The sequence below is a fragment of the Oncorhynchus mykiss genome, chromosome 4, assembly GCF_057628025.1.
Source record: "Oncorhynchus mykiss isolate SJ-2025 chromosome 4, ASM5762802v1, whole genome shotgun sequence".
In the NCBI taxonomy this organism is placed as follows: domain Eukaryota; kingdom Metazoa; phylum Chordata; class Actinopteri; order Salmoniformes; family Salmonidae; genus Oncorhynchus; species Oncorhynchus mykiss.
This window is the reverse complement of record NC_143025.1, coordinates 18,362,501-18,381,061: the sequence shown is the minus strand read 5'-3', so window position 1 is coordinate 18,381,061 and position 18,561 is coordinate 18,362,501. Positions and strand designations below refer to the sequence as shown.

Below are 18,561 nucleotides of genomic sequence, written 5' to 3'. Positions count from 1 at the left end.
GGTACAACAATTAACCCACCCTCCCACAGTAGCTGGAGTGCTTGTTTGAGGGAAGGCTTTGGGAGCCGCTCGGCATGTTTGTGTATAAAGGATTTGTGTGTGTGTGTGTGTGTGTGTGTGTGTGTGTGTGTGTGTGTGTGTGTGTGTGTGTAAAGGGTTTGTGTGTGTGTGTGTGTGTGTGGTGTTTGTGTGTAAAGGGTTTGTGTGTGTGTGTGTGTGTGTGTGTGTGTGTATGGTGTTTGTGTGTTTGGAGCGTGAGTGTGCCTGTGCATCCATGCACCTGTGTGTGTGTGGTGGCGTATGGGTGTTTCATGCTCCCGCCTCTGTGTGTGTTGGTGTAAATGGTTTAGCTGTGTTAAAGTGGTTGGGGGACTGTGTGTTTTAGTTTGCTCAGTAAAAGGAGCCAGTGTTAAAGCACTGAGGCCAAATCCTCCCAGAGGACTGTTTGGACCCAGCAAGCACTGCTCCTCGTCATTTACACTGATGGTTTATATAGACCCCTGGCTGCCACACTACAGTACCAACGAGCAGCCTTGACACTAACGTTATGAAACTTTGACGCAAACCCAAGCTTGCTGGTCCCGTTATAGTCTAAAAAGGAAAAATAAGTCTCATATTTGAATGTAATTTTCGACAGGGATTGTGTTTCAGTTATACAATGGAGAACAATCGGTTTGGGTAGTATTGTGTTAATGTATTATTATGTATCATTCTTTCTGTTTCCATGTATCAGATTCTCAATTGTGTGCAATTGAGTATATTGTCATTATTGCCAATAGCATATGTTTTTTACATGGTTTGGTTAATGCCTCAAAGACAACGGCAGATAATTTGCCACTAATTTAAAGTAGAGCATTGACAAACAAACAAATAACATACAAAACTTTTGATAGACAGAAACTCCACAGAACTGGGTTAAGGTAGCAAACAGTACACGGTGGCAGGAGTTCTCTCAGATGTTGTTCCAGCACTGTGACACAATATGTTGTCGCCCTCCCATCCCTCCCTCACTATGCGACAAACACAACACAGAGGACATAAAAGAGTCATTATTCTGGAGTTCATTCAACACAGCAACGGTGCCAAGCCTGGGCCCAGACCCTCCACTCTCCTCTGGTACACACTGCCCCTAAACACCCCGGCAGGGTGGCAGGCAGGCAGGCAAAGAGGAACACAGGTCCAACCTGAGAGACCTAGCCTCCACCATGGCATCCATCCCAGCCTGCCTGCCTGTCTCATTAATGCAAACACAGCTCTAGATTCAAATATGTAATACTTTGGATTAAATAGCACTGGCTAAGGACTACAATCTCTGAGGGTTAATTCATTAATTATATTTAGTATGTTTTTTTATGGTTGAACACATGCTGACACTGTTATTGTGTGGCATCCTTGCTGAACAACTACAATGGGTGTGGAAGAAATGGTGTTCGGTATTCCAACCGCAAATGTTGTGATTCTCTACGGTTTGACGGGAAAGTGTGATAAAATACAGTGGAGCTTATCTTAACCCCACTCCCCTATCTCTTATCTGCTTCCCCAAATGAGAAAACCTGGATGGTTTCTCAGGGCCCACTTTCTGGCTGGATGGGCTCTCATTTGTTTTAATATATTTATCCATTCATTATTGTTCCTTTTTATTGGGCGGCTAATAATGTGAATAATTTGTCCTTATCTGTGTGGCTGACAGGCGAATTTACACTCCAACTCAGCAGGTAGATAGAGGAATGACTCCACTCCAACACTCCCTCCTCCTCACTTCTCCCTCCTCTCCCTCCTCTCCTCCTCTCCAAACTCCAATGAAACATGACTGACAGGCCGCTGTATAAGTAGTTGTCATAGCAACCAACCCATTACTCTGACAATAGCTTTCTCTGTAACACATACTCTCTCTCCACTCTTCTTTCTTTCTTTCTTTCTTTCTTTCTTTCTTTCTCTCTCTCTCTCTCTCTCGCTCTCTCGCTCTCTCTCTCTCTCTCTCTCTCTCTCTCTTTATTTCTCTCTCATTCTCTCTCTCTCCCTCTCCCTCTCCCTCTCCCTCTCTCTCTCTCTCTCTCTCTCTCTCTCTCTCTCTCTCTCCTTCTCCTCTCTTTCATCCATCCTGGCTTATTGAAGGCTGCAGGTTCTTATGCAAGCCGACACATCGGCCCGGGCACTTTTACAATCCCCCTCGTGAGGGCTTTCTCCTGGAGCCTGCAGCAGTGCCAAAACCCTGAAACTCATCCAATTGCTATTCACTGGAAGTGTTCTTATGCATTTCACTGTCAAACCCCCAAGCAGCTAGAGCCCCAGGAATGTAATCAGCCGACACACTGTAATAAGTCTCCAACACGGTAGACCTGACTGCAGAATTGCTCATGTATGCAAGATGGGAACCTTAAAACTTTCACAGCTACAGAAAATCTAAGTAAAAAATACTGTATCTGACTGTAGCATGATTCATGTTTGCTAGTTTTATACATTTATAAGTGATTGTAATGCGATGTCAGTGTCGTAAATAAATCATTGGATTATAATTACGAGATTAAAAGATACTTTGCAGACAAAGCATTTTTTATTTGATTTCAAATTTATATGAAAACACACAAATTGATAAAAATTCTCGGATGGCCCCAGGAACCTTCAGGATATAGAACCAGGCAGAACATTCACCATTCATTCTTCATTCTTCCATGCTTTCATTTCCAAAGGATTTATTCCAAACAAACCGCTGCTTCTCAACTCAGGCCAGATTGAACACGATGGGTGTATCTTTCAGGACAGAGTTCTTGGAGCTGTTGCTGCAACAGTCACAGGCAGATTCATGTGCTGCGTCTAAATGACCTTAACAATAGTAAACTAATTGTGATTCTATGTGATGCAAATTTCTATATTTTTCAAACAAAATGTATCTCCTACCAATTAAGCAGAGGTGTGAGTATAAAGTGCTTTTAGACAGTATTCATACATGTTGACATATTCCACATTGTATTGTGTTACAGATGTGTGGAGTACAGAGATGAGGTAGTCATAAAGAAATCATGTTAGACACTATTATTGCACATAGAGTGAGTCCATGCAACTTATTATGTGCCTTGTTAAGCAAGTGTTTGACCCTGAACTGATGTAGGCTTGCCATAACAAAAGGGTTGAATACCTGACTCAAGACATTTCAGCTTTTAATTTTTTTCAATTCATTTGTAAAAGAAATCGACAAACATAATTCCAGTTTGACATTATGGGGTACTGTGTGTAGACCAGTGACAAACACATCTCAAGTTAATAATTGTTTAATTCAGGCTATAACACAACAACATGTGGAAAAAGTCAAGGGGTGTGAAAACTTTCTGAAGGCACTATATGAGCTGTGTTGGTGTAGTGTCACTATATGAGCTGTGTTGGTGTAGTGTCACTATATGAGCTGTGTTGGTGTAGTGTCACTATATGAGCTGTGTTGGTGTAGTGCCACTATATGAGCTGTGTTTGTGTAGTGTCACTATATCAGCTGTGTTGGTGTAGTATTAAGTTACAGTACATGGATTGCAGGTAATTCTGGTCTCAGCTGTGTTCATGGTCATGTGGACGACCAGTTCAGTTGTTAAAAACAACAGCCATAACAGTTATTTGTGGAGTGGCAGTAATCAGTAGCTGTGTTCCCTCTGTGAGAGACAGCACTAATCCACAAAGCTGCATTAACAGCCAGTCGATACTGTTAAAAAAGTCCTGAGCAGTGGGACATGCATCTTACTGGACTGGCTGAGGAGATCTTTTGAATAGCAACAATAGAACTCTCTCTTATTCAATGATTTAAGAACAGTATCTCAGAGGGGGTCATCATCAATCTGGGCTCCCCCTAAAGGGGTGACTAATTTATATGTGTGTGACAGCTTGAGGGTGCACTGGTATGTGTGTGTGTTTGTGTGCTGTTTTGGTGTTTATGTTGCGTGTGGGTGTGTTGTGTGTTGTGTGCGTACATGTGAGTTCGTAGTCTACTGTAGATCCACTAAATGATCCTCGCTGTGTGTTGTAGCTAGATGAGTATCAAGTCCCAAGGTGCCGTTTTACTCCAGAGTAGCACAATAATGGCTTGAGAAATAGGTCTCTAAGATGATGTATTTTCATGCGTTGTTAGCTTGTTTTCAAAGCACACTCACTTAGGAGAGGAGCATGCTCTCTATTTCTCAGCAGGAGCTGAAGAACTTGTGTTACACTGCCCTCTAGATACAGCAGCACTGGAGACAACGTCTTTCAACCTCCACATCAGGACAATCCAGTGGCATTTCTGATGGAATAAAGTGAAAAGCTAACAGCCCAGAATGGGACTCCAATTTGGCCTTTTGGTGCCGTCTGTAACCAACCAATGTTACACACGCATCTGATCTGATATATGGGTCTATTCCTGATGTGCTCCTAGTCCCAAAAATATTATTCCATTCAGCTCTAGGTAATTTGCCATTGAGCAGTCTATCAGCGATGGGACAGTTTCAATGTCGTATTTTGAGGCGTGCCACAGGAGTTCTGTTCATGACTTGAATGGCATAGTACGGAACATATGAAATTCATATAGGTCAGCTGCATACATTAATCCTGCCTTGTCACATTCCCATCATCCATAGAGGGGACAATGCTTTAGGAGTTATGTTCCTGGAAGGGCGCCATGGAGGAGAGGGCAAAGGCGTATGTCTGTGTGTGTACATGCACACTTGTGCATGTGCACGAGTCTGAAGGAGTGGGTGCAAAGAATTGAATCCCCCTCAAACCCACCCCACCTCCACATTCATATTCCGCCCAAACAACAGGAAGAAGCGTCTTGGCCTTTTATTTTCCAGTTCAGGGCTTTCTCTTTTGAAGATAAATGCTCTCCAATCCACCATGACAGGTGTCACATTGGATCGCTTCCATTTTGATACATACCCTCTGATCCTGCCACTAACAATAAAGAGTGTCACGAGGGCCGCTCCTCCCTTGACAGTGCCATGACACTGGTGATTATTTTAAAGGTGCATCATTGGTCATGCTGAGTCAGGGTGCTGGCCGGGGCTCTGTCTGTGGCAGGGTGGCAGCGACCGGTGCGGCTGCATGGGACTAGGCTGGATGCTGGAGGAGGAATATGGATATCAGTAGGTCCTGCCTGGGTCAGGTCACGCCACAGCACAATAACAGACAGTCTCTCTCTCTCACGGTCTCTCACGGTCTCTCATAGCCGCAGAGGTCACCCTGACATACCACATTACCACAGACTGGGAATGATGTTGAACTCCAAAGCCCAGAGCCTGGCCCTGGATTCCTCTTCTGCTTGTGTTTGCCTTTGTTACATAGGTGCACTCAAAGTTATAGAAAATCTGTAAAGGGGAGGTTGGTAGTAGTGTTTCTGCCAGTGGGATTTAGTGAGCAAAGCATTAATCATATGAGCAGAACAACAGTAAACATAGCATGTCAGGTCAAGGTAAAGAGAAAGTCCCCCTGCATTTAACAGGACTCAATAGTACAGCGTACCATATTGAAAAGTCAGCATTATTCACCTTCTCTGTGCCGGAGAGACGTGCCATTGTTCATTGAAGAGCTCTGGAATATTATTTCTGTGGTGATACACTGAAAACACTGGATCAGCAGCAATTAAACATATAGTCTGAGGCAGAGGGAGAGAGGGAGATTGACAAATAACAAATAGCCTGTATTCAGTAAAATTGAAGGTCAGCAGTATAGGAGGCAGAAGCAGACATATCCATATAGTGGACTGCCTGGAGCTCCTGGTGTATCTGAAGGACCATACACAGCTGTTTCATCAGCCTGCTGCTTCTTCCCATTCCCCCAAGGTAGGGGCATGGCCGCGCTCTGATAGAACCCAAGGCCTTCCCAGGGCTCAAATATGTGAGCAAACCCAATTATCGTTGAAATTAAAATGAGCAGACTTGGCACAGGAACAATACACTGTGACTCAACTCACAGAGCTAAATGGAGCAGACAAATACATTGCCCTATGTTCATATACCGGCCACTGAGCACAGTGAGCAGAGCCTACATTGGCATACAGATGTAGGTTCTTAAATAGATCACTCTTTTGCTGAGAATTTTCCTGCATAGCAGGAAAGGCAAACTTTTAGTATTTGAGTTTTAAAAAGGCTTCAACAGTTTGTAATTTCCACTTTGAAACTTGATTTTCCCTAACGAAAAATAAATCAACCCCTACAAAAATGGCCATTAATTATAATCCACATAATATTTCACATTTCCTGTTGCTGCAGGATTATTTCCCTGCTGTATCAAACTGGCTCAAATTAAGATCCTACATCGGTATAGCTAAGGCAATATGACATTATGGTTGCAATACTCATTTAGACTGGTCACATTGAGAGGTCAGTTTTATTTAACCCTTAATTTGCTTTTCTCTTTGTTTCAGAAGACAGGAAGCTGTTTGTGGGGATGCTGAACAAACAACAGACTGAGGAGGATGTGTACCGCCTCTTTGAGCCCTACGGAGTCATCGAGGAGTGCACCGTCCTAAGAGGTCCTGACGGAAACAGCAAAGGTAGGAATCAATTATATACTGTACCTCAGATATTATCTAGGTCACTGTCTATTCAACAGTTAGTTTCAGCTGAGAAATCACAGATTCATAATGGGCATTATTTATTTTAGTAGTAATAGGAGCCATCATGGCTTGTATTATGCTCAGAATGGTCTTCCAGGTTATGTAGGCCTGTAAGGGAAACATTCCCATAGATGAACAATAAGAAGGCCTAACTGATGCACTGTATTGTAGCAGGGTCGTTCCACCAATTCATTGCCTTTTGAGAAGTATTTCACTTCATATTAACATTCTGTCACATAGAGCACATGTTCATCTACATAAAAAAACATGTTTTCCCATCTCAAGAGGTTGAATAAAAAAATAAGTGCCTATTAAGTGGCAAATAAAGTTACAGGGTTGACTGTAACAGGGTTGACCGTAACAGGGTTGACGATTTCATCTTAATTCAGCCATAAATCCCCTTGCCGCAGGGGTAATGGACATATGCTGTGTGTTACAGAAAGTGGCAATTAAATGCAAGCTTCACAAAAAATGTGAAATTGTTAAAACATGTCTAGCCTGCCAATCTATGGGTAACAGGGTTGACCGTAATAGGGTTGACCGTAATAGGGTTGACGTGTTATGCTCGGCCCACTCAGTTTTACATCACAAAACACAAAAGAAAATTGCCAAAAATAGTAGAATCATGTTTTTACTATTAGATGTTCAATGTTCCTTTTTTAAATTTTTTTATAAGGAATAGTTTCACAATAATAAGACGAGAGTTAAGTTCACATAACAGGGTTGACTTTAAAATGAGGGACAGACATAAATGAATCACTAATTACATGACATACAGTGCCTTGCAAAAGTATTCAGCCCCCTTGAACTTTGCGACCTTTTGCCACATTTCAGGCTTCAAACATAAAGATATAAAACTGTATTTTTTGTGAAGAATCAACAACAAGTGGGACACAATCATGAAGTGGAACGACATTTATTGGATATTTCAAACTTTTTTAACAAATCAAAAACTGAAAAATTGGGCGTGCAAAATTATTCAGCCCCCTTAAGTTAATACTTTGTAGCGCCACCTTTTGCTGCGATTACAGCTGTAAGTCGCTTAGGGTATGTCTCTATCAGTTTTGCACATCGAGAGACTGACATTTTTTCCCATTCCTCCTTGCAAAACAGCTCGAGCTCAGTGAGGTTGGATGGAGAGCATTTGTGAACAGCAGTTTTCAGTTCTTTCCACAGATTCTCGATTGGATTTAGGTCTGGACTTTGACTTGGCCATTCTAACACCTGGATATGTTTATTTTTGAACCATTCCATTGTAGATTTTGCTTTATGTTTTTGATCATTGTCTTGTTGGAAGACAAATCTCCGTCCCAGTCTCAGGTCTTTTGCAGACTCCATCAGGTTTTCTTCCAGAATGGTCCTGTATTTGGCTCCACCCATCTTCCCATCAATTTTAACCATCTTCCCTGTCCCTGCTGAAGAAAAGCAGGCCCAAACCATGATGCTGCCACCACCATGTTTGACAGTGGGGATGGTGTGTTCAGCTGTGTTGCTTTTACGCCAAACATAACGTTTTGCATTGTTGCCAAAAAGTTAAATTTTGGCTTCATCTGACCAGAGCACCTTCTTCCACATGTTTGGTGTGTCTCCCAGGTGGCTTGTGGCAAACTTTAAACAACACTTTTTATGGATATCTTTAAGAAATGGCTTTCTTCTTGCCACTCTCCCATAAAGGCCAGATTTGTGCAATATACGACTGAATGTTGTCCTATGGACAGAGTCTCCCACCTCAGCTGTAGATCTCTGCAGTTCATCCAGAGTGATCATGGGCCTCTTGGCTGCATCTCTGATCAGTCTTCTCCTTGTATGAGTTGAAAGTTTAGAGGGACGGCCAGGTCTTGGTAGATTTGCAGTGGTCTGACACTCCTTCCATTTCAATATTATCGCTTGCACAGTGCTCATTGGGATGTTTAAAGCTTGGGAAATCTTTTTGTATCCAAATCCGGCTTTAAACTTCTTCACAACAGTATATCGGACCTGCCTGGTGTGTTCCTTGTTCTTCATGATGCTCTCTGCGCTTTTAACGGACCTCTGAGACTATCACAGTGCAGGTGCATTTATACGGAGACTTGATTACACACAGGTGGATTGTATTTATCATCATTAGTCATTTAGGTCAACATTGGATCATTCAGAGATCCTCACTGAACTTCTGGAGAGAGTTTGCTGCACTGAAAGTAAAGGGGCTGAATAATTTTGCACGCCCAATTTTTCAGTTTTTGATTTGTTAAAAAAGTTTGAAATATCCAATAAATGTCGTTCCACTTCATGATTGTGTCCCACTTGTTGTTGATTCTTCACAAAAAATACAGTTTTATATCTTTATGTTTGAAGCCTGAAATGTGGCAAAAGGTCGCAAAGTTCAAGGGGGCCGAATACTTTCGCAAGGCACTGTAAATAATCATCCTCAGAATTGATTTTGTCAAAACAACAAAATAACTAGAGCTTTACATGGGACTAGGCTGGATGCTGATGGTGAAAACTTTGAGAAATGTTGGAGTTAAGATCTTCCTAGAAGTTTACAGAGAGTTTACAGAGGGTTTACAGAGGGGACATGTTAACATAATCCTAGAAGTTTACAGAGGGTGCAGGAGGGGACATGTTAACATCTTCCTAGAAGTTTACAGAGGGTTTACAGAGGGTGCATAAGGGGACATGTTAACATCTTCCTAGAAGTTTACAGAGGGTGCACGAGGGGACATGTTAACATCTTCCTAGAAGTTTACAGAGAGTGCACGAGGGGACATGTTCAAATCTTCCTAGAAGTTTACAGAGGGTGCACGAGGGGACATGTTAACATCTTCCTAGAAGTTTACAGAGGGTGCACGAGGGGACATGTTAACATCTTCCTAGACGTTTACAGAGGGTGCACGAGGGGACATGTTAACATCTTCCTAGAAGTTTACAGAGGGTTTACAGAGGGTGCACGAGGGGACATGTTAACATCTTCCTAGAAGTTTACAGAGAGTGCACGAGGGGACATGTTAACATCTTCCTAGAAGTTTACAGAGGGTGCACGAGGGGACATGTTAACATCTTCCTAGAAGTTTACAGAGGGTGCACGAGGGGACATGTTAACATCTTCCTAGACATTTACAGAGGGTGCACGAAAGGACATGTTAACATCTTCCTAGAAGTTTACAGAGGGTGCACGAAGGGACATGTTAACATCTTCCTAGAAGTTTACAGAGGGTGCACGAGGGGACATGTTAACATCTTCCTAGAAGTTTACAGAGGGTGCACGAGGGGACATGTTAACATCTTCCTAGACATTTACAGAGGGTGCACGAGGGGACATGTTAACATCTTCCTAGAAGTTTACAGAGGGTGCACGAAAGGACATGTTAACATATTCCTAGAAGTTTACAGAGGGTGCACGAGGGGACATGTTAAAATCTTCCTAGAAGTTTACAGAGGGTGCACGAGGGGACATGTTAACATCTTCCTAGACATTTACAGAGGGTGCACGAGGGGACATGTTAACATCTTCCTAGAAGTTTACAGAGGGTGCACGAAGGGACATGTTAACATCTTCCTAGAAGTTTACAGAGGGTGCACGAGGGGACATTTTAACATCTTCCTAGACGTTTACAGAGGGTGCACGAAGGGACATGTTAACATCTTCCTAGACGTTTACAGAGGGTGCACGAGGGGACATGTTAACATCTTCCTAGAAGTTTACAGAGGGTTTACAGAGGGTTTACACGGGGTTTACAGAGGGTGCACGAGGGGACATGTTAACATCTTGCTATAAGTTTACAGAGGGTTTACACAGGGTTTACAGAGGGTGCACGAGGGGACATGTTAAAAGGCAGAATTTTGTCACTTTAGCAAGTCTTTATTCATAAAAAAAACCGCAATTCTCCATGAGGTCTATAAGGGCATCTCATTTAATATAACATGCTTTTAAAATTCAATATTATTGAACAATTGCTACTTAAAACATCAAAGGGATGGAATAGGCACTATTTTCATTGAACGACCCAGGCCCCATGGTCTATCAACCCAGGCAACTGGCACACAGTCTAGTAGAAACCAATACCTTCTGACATACAGTAAATAGCAGTGGGAGCCCTGCTTCTTCATGTCTCTGAAACATAGTCCCATGCCAGTGCTTATGAAAATTGTTGTGGAATGTTGTGGAGGTTGAGGTCCTGGCATTCTGACTCGACAGTCGTACAGAAGTAAAGAGGGAATGGCGGATGTTATAACAATTGCGTTGTTCTTTGCGAGACACTGGGGCAAGTACATTCTTTAAAAAAATAACCCTTTGAAGTACCCTTGTTGGTTCCAATTAGAACCGTTTTGGGTTCCATGAGGAACCCATTCCACAGAGGGTTCTACATGGAACCCAAAATGGTTCTACCTGGAACCTAAAAGTGTTTTACCTAGAACCAAAAAGGGTTCTCCTATGGGGACAGCCGATGAACCCTTTTGGAAACCTTTTTTAAGAGTGTAGGGGAGGTAAGATTTAGTCCCCGCTATACTCTGTTTGAGTAATGTGAATGAACATCAGTGTCATATAAGTCAGATAATGCAATCCTTTACAAAAACAAAGATTTACAGATATTTGTGGATACCTGTCTGTCAACTAACCATTAACTGTCAACTAAGTTACATACATATTTATTTATACAGTTTATATCAGGCTCAATTATTTTGTCCAGTGGTAGACAGGAGAAGAGTGTGTGATAAGACCACACTTAAAGATGCAGTAATTCTCTAGGTTTACCCCCCTGGGTTCCTTCGCTGCAGGTCCTGATCCAACCGGCATTAGTCCCTTCAACATGTTTAGCTTCTTTCCAGGAACTGTAGACTAATGCATAATGACGACTTAAGACAATATGTATTTCACTGGGTCTGTATTTAATATGCACAGACAGGCATGTGGTGCTAAATAGCATGCTTTTCTGCTTCATCAGTGCAATCTGTACAAGAGCCTGCAGCTTGAGCAGCCTGGGGAGGAGCAGCCTGCTGTGCAATGGGAGCGCTTTTGACGCGCTTCTCTTCACAGTGTTTAATAAAGGCACCCTGCTTTGTATTCACTTCCTGTGTGTATGTGTGTGTGTGCGTGTGTGTTTGTGCGTGCCGGCACCCTTCCTCTTTCTCCCTCCCTGTGTGTGTGTGTGTGTGTGTGTGTGTGTGTGTGTGTGTGTGTGTGTGTGTGTGTGTGTGTGTGTGTGTGTGTGTGTGTGTGTGTGTGTGTGTGTGTGTGTGTGTGTGTGTGTGTGTGTGTGTGTGTGTGTGTTTTTCAGGCTGTGCCTTTGTAAAGTTCTCCACACACGCGGAGGCCCAGTCTGCAATCAGTGCCCTCCATGGCAGCCAGACCATGCCAGTAAGTACACCTCCTGCCTTCCTTCCACACAACCACATACAACATTCACGACACGAACAAACAACAACGGTAACTTTACATTAGATTCTACTGATCAACCTCCAGTTTTTATTGACCGACACAACGTGCAACTGTCCTCATAAATATTCCAGCTTCAACAAGAAAACAGCAAACCTTCTGTCACGCTCATCATAATGATTGGACCAAGGTGCAGCGTGGTAGGCGTACATTATCCTTTAATAAATGAACACAGAACAAAAACAACAAACTACCAAACTAAACGTGACGCTACTGGTGTGCACACAGGCAACTATCTGTAGACAATATCCCACAAAGCACAATGAGGAAATGGCTGCCTAAATATGATCCCCAATCAGAGACAACGATAAACAGCTGTCTCTGATTGGGAACCATACCAGGCCAACATAAACCATTAATCACCTAGATGACCCACCCTAGTCACTATCACGCCACAACTATCAGAGAATAAACAGCTCTCTATGGTCAGGGCGTGAGACCTTCTTTAGAATGAAAGGGATTGGTAGTTTTTGCGTGTCTAATTATAGAAAAATGATTGAACATTCATTTTCATCTCATGGAATGATAATGGGTTGAGCTATCGGTGAAAAATGTTTTGCCATGTTTCCGTTAGACCCTTTTTAACTAAGCTGTGTCTCAATATATTTCATTTGTGATTTTCATGAATAGGAAGATTTTCTAGGAAGATTTATGTCCGTTGCGTTATGCTAATTAGTGTCAGGCGATGATTACGCTCCCGGATCCGAGTTTGAGAGTCACAATGAACAAATACAGTAATCCTAGCAGTCTGTTGTGCTGCTAGGTGTGGTTATTATTTGTTTGTGGCCGGTGGTTAGGGAAGCCCCTCTAAACCATTGATGCATAGAAACAAAGGGCACTTACTGTGCACTCTAAAGCTGCATTATAGTTATTCTGCGCGCTACGTATTATTCAGTGGGCTGAAGTACACTCAGCCTATACACTCTCTTTGTTGGAGAAACTCCAGGCATGGAGGAGCAGGAGCCTGAACTCTCCCTCTTTCATCATTGCGGCATTAGACCACGTGGTTTTATTATTTACTGTATGGGGGCACAACACGTGGATAAAGACAGCGCCGCACTAGCTGACTTGGTCATTCCTTTTGGTGCAAACCTTGAGGTCAATATAAGTGCAAATGACTCGGGGACGTGAGGATAGGCTGGAGATAGGCTGGAGATAATCTGGAGATAGGCTGGAGATAATCTGGAGATAGGTTGGAGATAATCTGGAGATAGACTGGAGATAGGCTGGACCTCGTGTGCTCTCTGATCTGTGGTATTGGACAGCCACATTGTTTTTCCTTCTCCTCTACTGTATATCTCTGCCTCTCTCCCCTCACTCTTCTCTCTTTCCCGGCCTCCCGGGATAATAGGCAATAGACTTGTTTACTCCACCTTTCACTACATCGGCTGCTGAATGATTCATTTGTGTATGAGCAGCGGGAGGGGCGTGCGGGTGGGAGATAGGAAGAACAGAGGAAGGGATGAAGGAGAGATGGAAAAGCGAGTGAGGAGGAAAATGGACAGGATTTATCCCCTCCTGGTCGGCTAAATTGATTATAGAAATCTTCTCAGCATCTCATCTCCTGTGTCAGAGGTTTGGATGGGCGTGTGTTGGCCCCGGTCGCTCCGTCTCGCCAGAATTACACAGACAGACAGACAGACAGTGCACCATTAGGCCTTGAGCTGGGCTTGGGATACTCAGAGGACAGTCCTGAATTATCCTACCTGACTACATCTGCATGAACAGCACTGCATTGAGAATGGAACAGCATCGTTACAGGACTTCTAACAGTACATCTATACAGTGTCTTCCAGGCGGTAATTATGAACTATTCCATGCAATGAATGACCCTGTTCTCTCTATTCAAAATTCTCCACATCTAGGGTCTATTTAAATTAATTTTAAATGTTATAACAAATGAATACCAACTATGTCAAACACAAAATAATAGGTGTGCAGCATATACAAGCTATTCCAAAGGCAGAAGTGATCAGTCTAGGAAAAGAGATGGCTATGAATAATTTCTACCCGAGAGCCAAGCTGAATGTAAATACTATAACGAACAGCAGCAGTTTCTTAACAGATAAGCAGCAGATCCCCCAAGCATTGCAGAACACGCACACGCAAGCACACAACCATGCACACACACACACACACACACGCACACACACACACACACACACACACACACACACACACACACACACACACACACACACACACACACATGCTTGTGCACTGACAGGTCCACACGGGCAAATGTACACACACGCACACTCTCTCTCTCCTCTCTGTCACATCCTCATACAGCCATCAGCCAGGGTCAAAGGCTCACTGACTGATCTTATTTTCCAGCTCGGAGGACTTGAGCCGAATACATTTGCGTTTTTCATGTTGGGGGATGTAAGTGTGTGTCTATGTATATGTGTGTGAGAGGGATCTGAGTGAGTACATGTGTGTGGATATGACGTTCAGAAATTGTGTAATTAAATGTGGTCTCTTGTGAATGTGTGTGTGTATGATAATGAGCGTGTGTATGTGTGTGTTACTGTTTGAGCATATGAATGTGAGAGGGAATGTGTCTATAGGTGGATGTCTCTATCCCTAAGTGTGTATCTGTGTGCATGAGTGTATTAGTCTATCCATCTATATGTATGTGTTTGTAAGTGTGTGTAAATGTATGAAAGTGTGTGTGAGTGTGTCAGAAGCAGGAGTGGAATGGGGTTGTGGGAGGTGATGACAGGTCAGATGTGAGACCCTGACAGGCTCTCCCTTCCATTCCACGCACGCATGCCCCTGCCCCGGGGCTCAGAAGACCTCACATGGCTCAAGACGTCGCACAATTAAACATTTAAATGCTGGAGCTATAAAGCAAATTGCTGGGATTCAGGATGAAGGTGTCTGGGGGAATGTCCCGGGACAGAATAACAGGTTCAGGACCAGAGAACAAGGTTATTCTCCGTTTGAGCTTAGGAAAGGATTGGTTCAACTTTAGACTGTGATGGACACACTGTGGCTATCTGACAGTGGAGGCTTCTGATGGGAGGACGGCTCATAATAATGGCCTGGACCGGAGCAAATGGAATGGCATCAAACACCTGGACACCATGTGTTTGATGTATTTGATACCATTCCCTCATTCCGCTCCAGTCAATTCCATGACTCTGTTCTCCCAATTACGATGCCACCAACCTCCTGTGCTATCTGCCAGACAGGGAGATACGCTGAGAGGAGATAGTCAAAGCCCACAGCTGAGTGTGATCTCGCTTTAATTAGTTTATTCACACCATAGAATGAGAGCCAGTGTCAGGGTAATAAAATTACTAGTTTAATGTTAGTAGGTTACTTCACATGGATGAGATATCTATGTTCCTCACATTAAACAATTGCTTAATATTTATTTTTCCTAGTGTCACTTCCCAAGCAATTGACATTCTAATCAGAGCCTAATGGATTACACTAATTTGTTATTTTACTAACCAAGCAATAAACACACAGTGTGCCTTAATTCATTCTCAGTGGTTACTTAGTGCAGAGTAATGGGATTCAGGCTATCATAATGATCATTTAAACATGAAACAGAACAATAGAAAGTTTAATAATGAACTCACTAAACTACTTCCTGTCAATAGCGGCTGTGTATTCCTGTTTGAGACAGTTGAGTAGGAACTAGGAACCTTTGTTCTAGTTACTAAGCCATCGTGTGACTAAACCAAAGAGACAGGGACACCGCTACAGGACTCGCCATGTGACACTTGAGTCCGTTACAGGTTGCAGCTGCTTATGTAAGATGACGACATGCACAGGATAATTCAACCTTATTACCTTATTCTGAAGATTTGCACAGAGACGGAGGTGTAACGTTAAAGCAACTTTGCAGCTTTGTGTGGACCATTCACACGAGGGGTGTGCTGTGTGTGCAGCCTGGAAAGGAACCAATTGGACCCTGGCTGCAAAGGGAGCACTCATAAAGACAGACGACTTTCCATTGAATCTCAGTCCTTTTTCTCCTCTTTTCTTGTCTAAGAACAGCTGCCTGTGTTATTCCCACAGTTTTACTCCCTTTTCCCGAACCCGCTCTAGATGCTCTGAGCCGGTGGGGGTTCAGCCTCACACTTGGAAGCTTAACATTTAATGAGACTTTTACTTCATAGTTTATCCACCTCACTGCTTTGTACTGTGGCGAGAGAGAGATTCTGCACCGTGATATCTTGACAGGCCCAATGAAAAAGATTGGGTGGATAAAAAGACATGGGAATGGACATGGAAGTAGCAGGCCACTCTAACATGACATCTAAAGAGAAGGGCTTTTGTGATGACTGAAATAAAGACCTCTCCACAGAGAGGAGAGACAGGGGGTTAGTGAAGCATCACCAGGACATGTTTAACCTCTTCACCTTTCGTATTAGAGGCTGAGAGTGTGGCGCAGTGGCACGATGGCTGCTAATAAACCCACTGTAAGTCTCCCAGGGACTCTGAAGCTCCTGGAGTTCATGTAGCAGTCTAAAGGTGCCGAGGCTCTGCCGGAGCTATGGGTTCACACAGAATCCACCCTGATCAATACAACATATCTGGGAGAGCCAACAGCAGGGCAGAGACACAGACTGATAGGATAGAAGAGTACAGAAAGGGAGACAGACTAGGATCTGCATTGCACTCACACACTCAATCCACAATTAACCACACTTCCATAAGTGAGCACACTCCAGACGGCAGGACAGGAAGAAAGCTGGGGCTGCAGCATCCTCCCTCTGCCTAGCTCTCAGACAACTTAATACTGTCAGATTATATATTCCAACTCTCCCCAAGAACCTGGGAGCCTCCTCAGCAGGAGAAGAAGCAAACCAGCTCAGCCTTTTAATAGCTTTTTTAGTGCTGTGGAGTAAAATCTTCACTGTTTGCCACTGCTGCACATTCTTGTATTCCAGTGCTGCATCCCTGCTCCCAGACTCGCTTATAGTTATACCCCATAATAATGTTAATGGGACCCATAGTAAAACCGGGACAGACACAAAACAAGGCCCTTCTACCGGTATGACTGGGATGTGTAACCTTGTACTGACTCTCACGACAGAGTATGGACTGTGGGTCTGGAGAGGAGATGAGATGAGGGGGAGAATGAGTGTGTGTCCTCTATTACAGTGTTGTTTTACTCTCACCCTACTATCTAGTAGTGCATGCTCTTCATTGTTTAGTCATACAGTGCACTTAATGAGCAGGGGCCTAATGTGGTGCCGGTGGCGAGGAGAGGAGAGGCAGGCAACTTTGTGAGGCTGTGCACTTATGGCTAGCCAGCCGTCAGGGGAGAGGGGATGCTGAAAGAGACAGGGCTGAATGTAGAGAGAGAGGGGGAAGAGAAGAAAAACATCTATATTCATCTTCCACTCCACTGACGATCTTTTAGCATCTCTGGCAACCTGCAAATCTCGCCTACATAAGCAGAGCCCAGCCTCGAGCCAGATTGTTGAGCATGAAAATGAAATGTGATTGACACATTCTCAACCCCCTCAATAGTGAATTCAGAGAGAGATAGAGAGAGAGAGAGAGAGAGAGAGAGAGAGAGATTTTTTAAATATCTTTATTGGCCCAATTGTTCCATCATTAAAAGCACAGACACTACTTCATTTTAACAATCCTAGAAAGTTAGAACCAAGCCTCTTTCCCTGTCCACTGTACATAGAACCCCCATGACACCCCACACCCCTACAAAGTTCCCCAGACGGTTCATCAACCCCCTATCAAATCAAATCAGACTTTATTTGCCACATGAGCCGAATACAACAAGTGTAGACTTTACTGTGAAATGCTTACTTACAAACCCTTAACCAACAGTGCAGTTCAAGAAGAAGAAAATATTTAAGAAGAAGAAGAAGAATAACGAGGCTATTGTCGTGTCTTTGGCTATGCCGGATTAAGTGTTAAGACATGCTATTCTATAAAATCATTTCTCTGTAATTAATATTACCTGATTAAGCTAATCATCTAGATAATTAACTAGAAAGTCGGGGCACCACGAAATAATGTTTATAGAGTTGTTATCTTCCGAATAAGCTCTTAAAGACCTGGTTATCTTTTACCTCAATAGCAGTCAATATTTAATCGTCGCCTGATTCAGTCTCATCTGAAAGTTGTAAATTCTTGGTTATCTTCATGAACCCTGGCTAACAAGTTGAATCAGCAATAGAAAACTGGGTTTAATTATTTATTTACTAAATACCTAACTAATCACACAGAATTACATACACAGAATGAATCATACATTGATTACAAATTATTTCATAAAGGAAAATGACCCTAGTGGACGCAAAAGATATAAGGGCTGGTTACACAAAGAGAGGGGGTTGGGTTTGAGTGAAAGAGTGGGAAGACTGAAGAACAAAGGGAGAAGCTATGCTATCGTAAATACAGTATCTTATGCATTCTAAATTACCGGCCATTTGAAAAAGGAGAATGGAATAAATATTTACTCTGAGCTGCGCTTCGGTAGATGGGAGGCTGGGTGATCCTCTGAAGAATATCTGATGGTAGAACGGATACTTGGTAGTACCGTCGTCGTGTGGTAGAACAAATACTCTGTCCGTCCTCTCCTAGCCCA

General features: G+C 43.1%; 1 protein-coding gene across 14 annotated transcripts in view; it reads left to right on the top strand.

The window, feature by feature from the left end:
• The window catches only part of LOC110521425 (CUGBP Elav-like family member 5), a 358,349-nt gene that overhangs the window by 296,264 nt on the left and 43,524 nt on the right, over positions 1-18,561 (top strand). For 8 of the 14 annotated variants that reach the window (XM_090231307.1, XM_090231304.1, XM_090231306.1 and 5 more), the window contains exons 4-5: positions 6,380-6,508; positions 11,827-11,906. In XM_090231307.1, coding sequence (XP_090087433.1) covers positions 6,380-6,508; positions 11,827-11,906 — 209 coding nt within the window. The remainder of the gene's footprint in view (positions 1-6,379; positions 6,509-11,826; positions 11,907-18,561) is intronic. The other 6 variants (XM_090231305.1, XM_090231303.1, XM_090231302.1 and 3 more) reach the window with 1 other exon arrangement.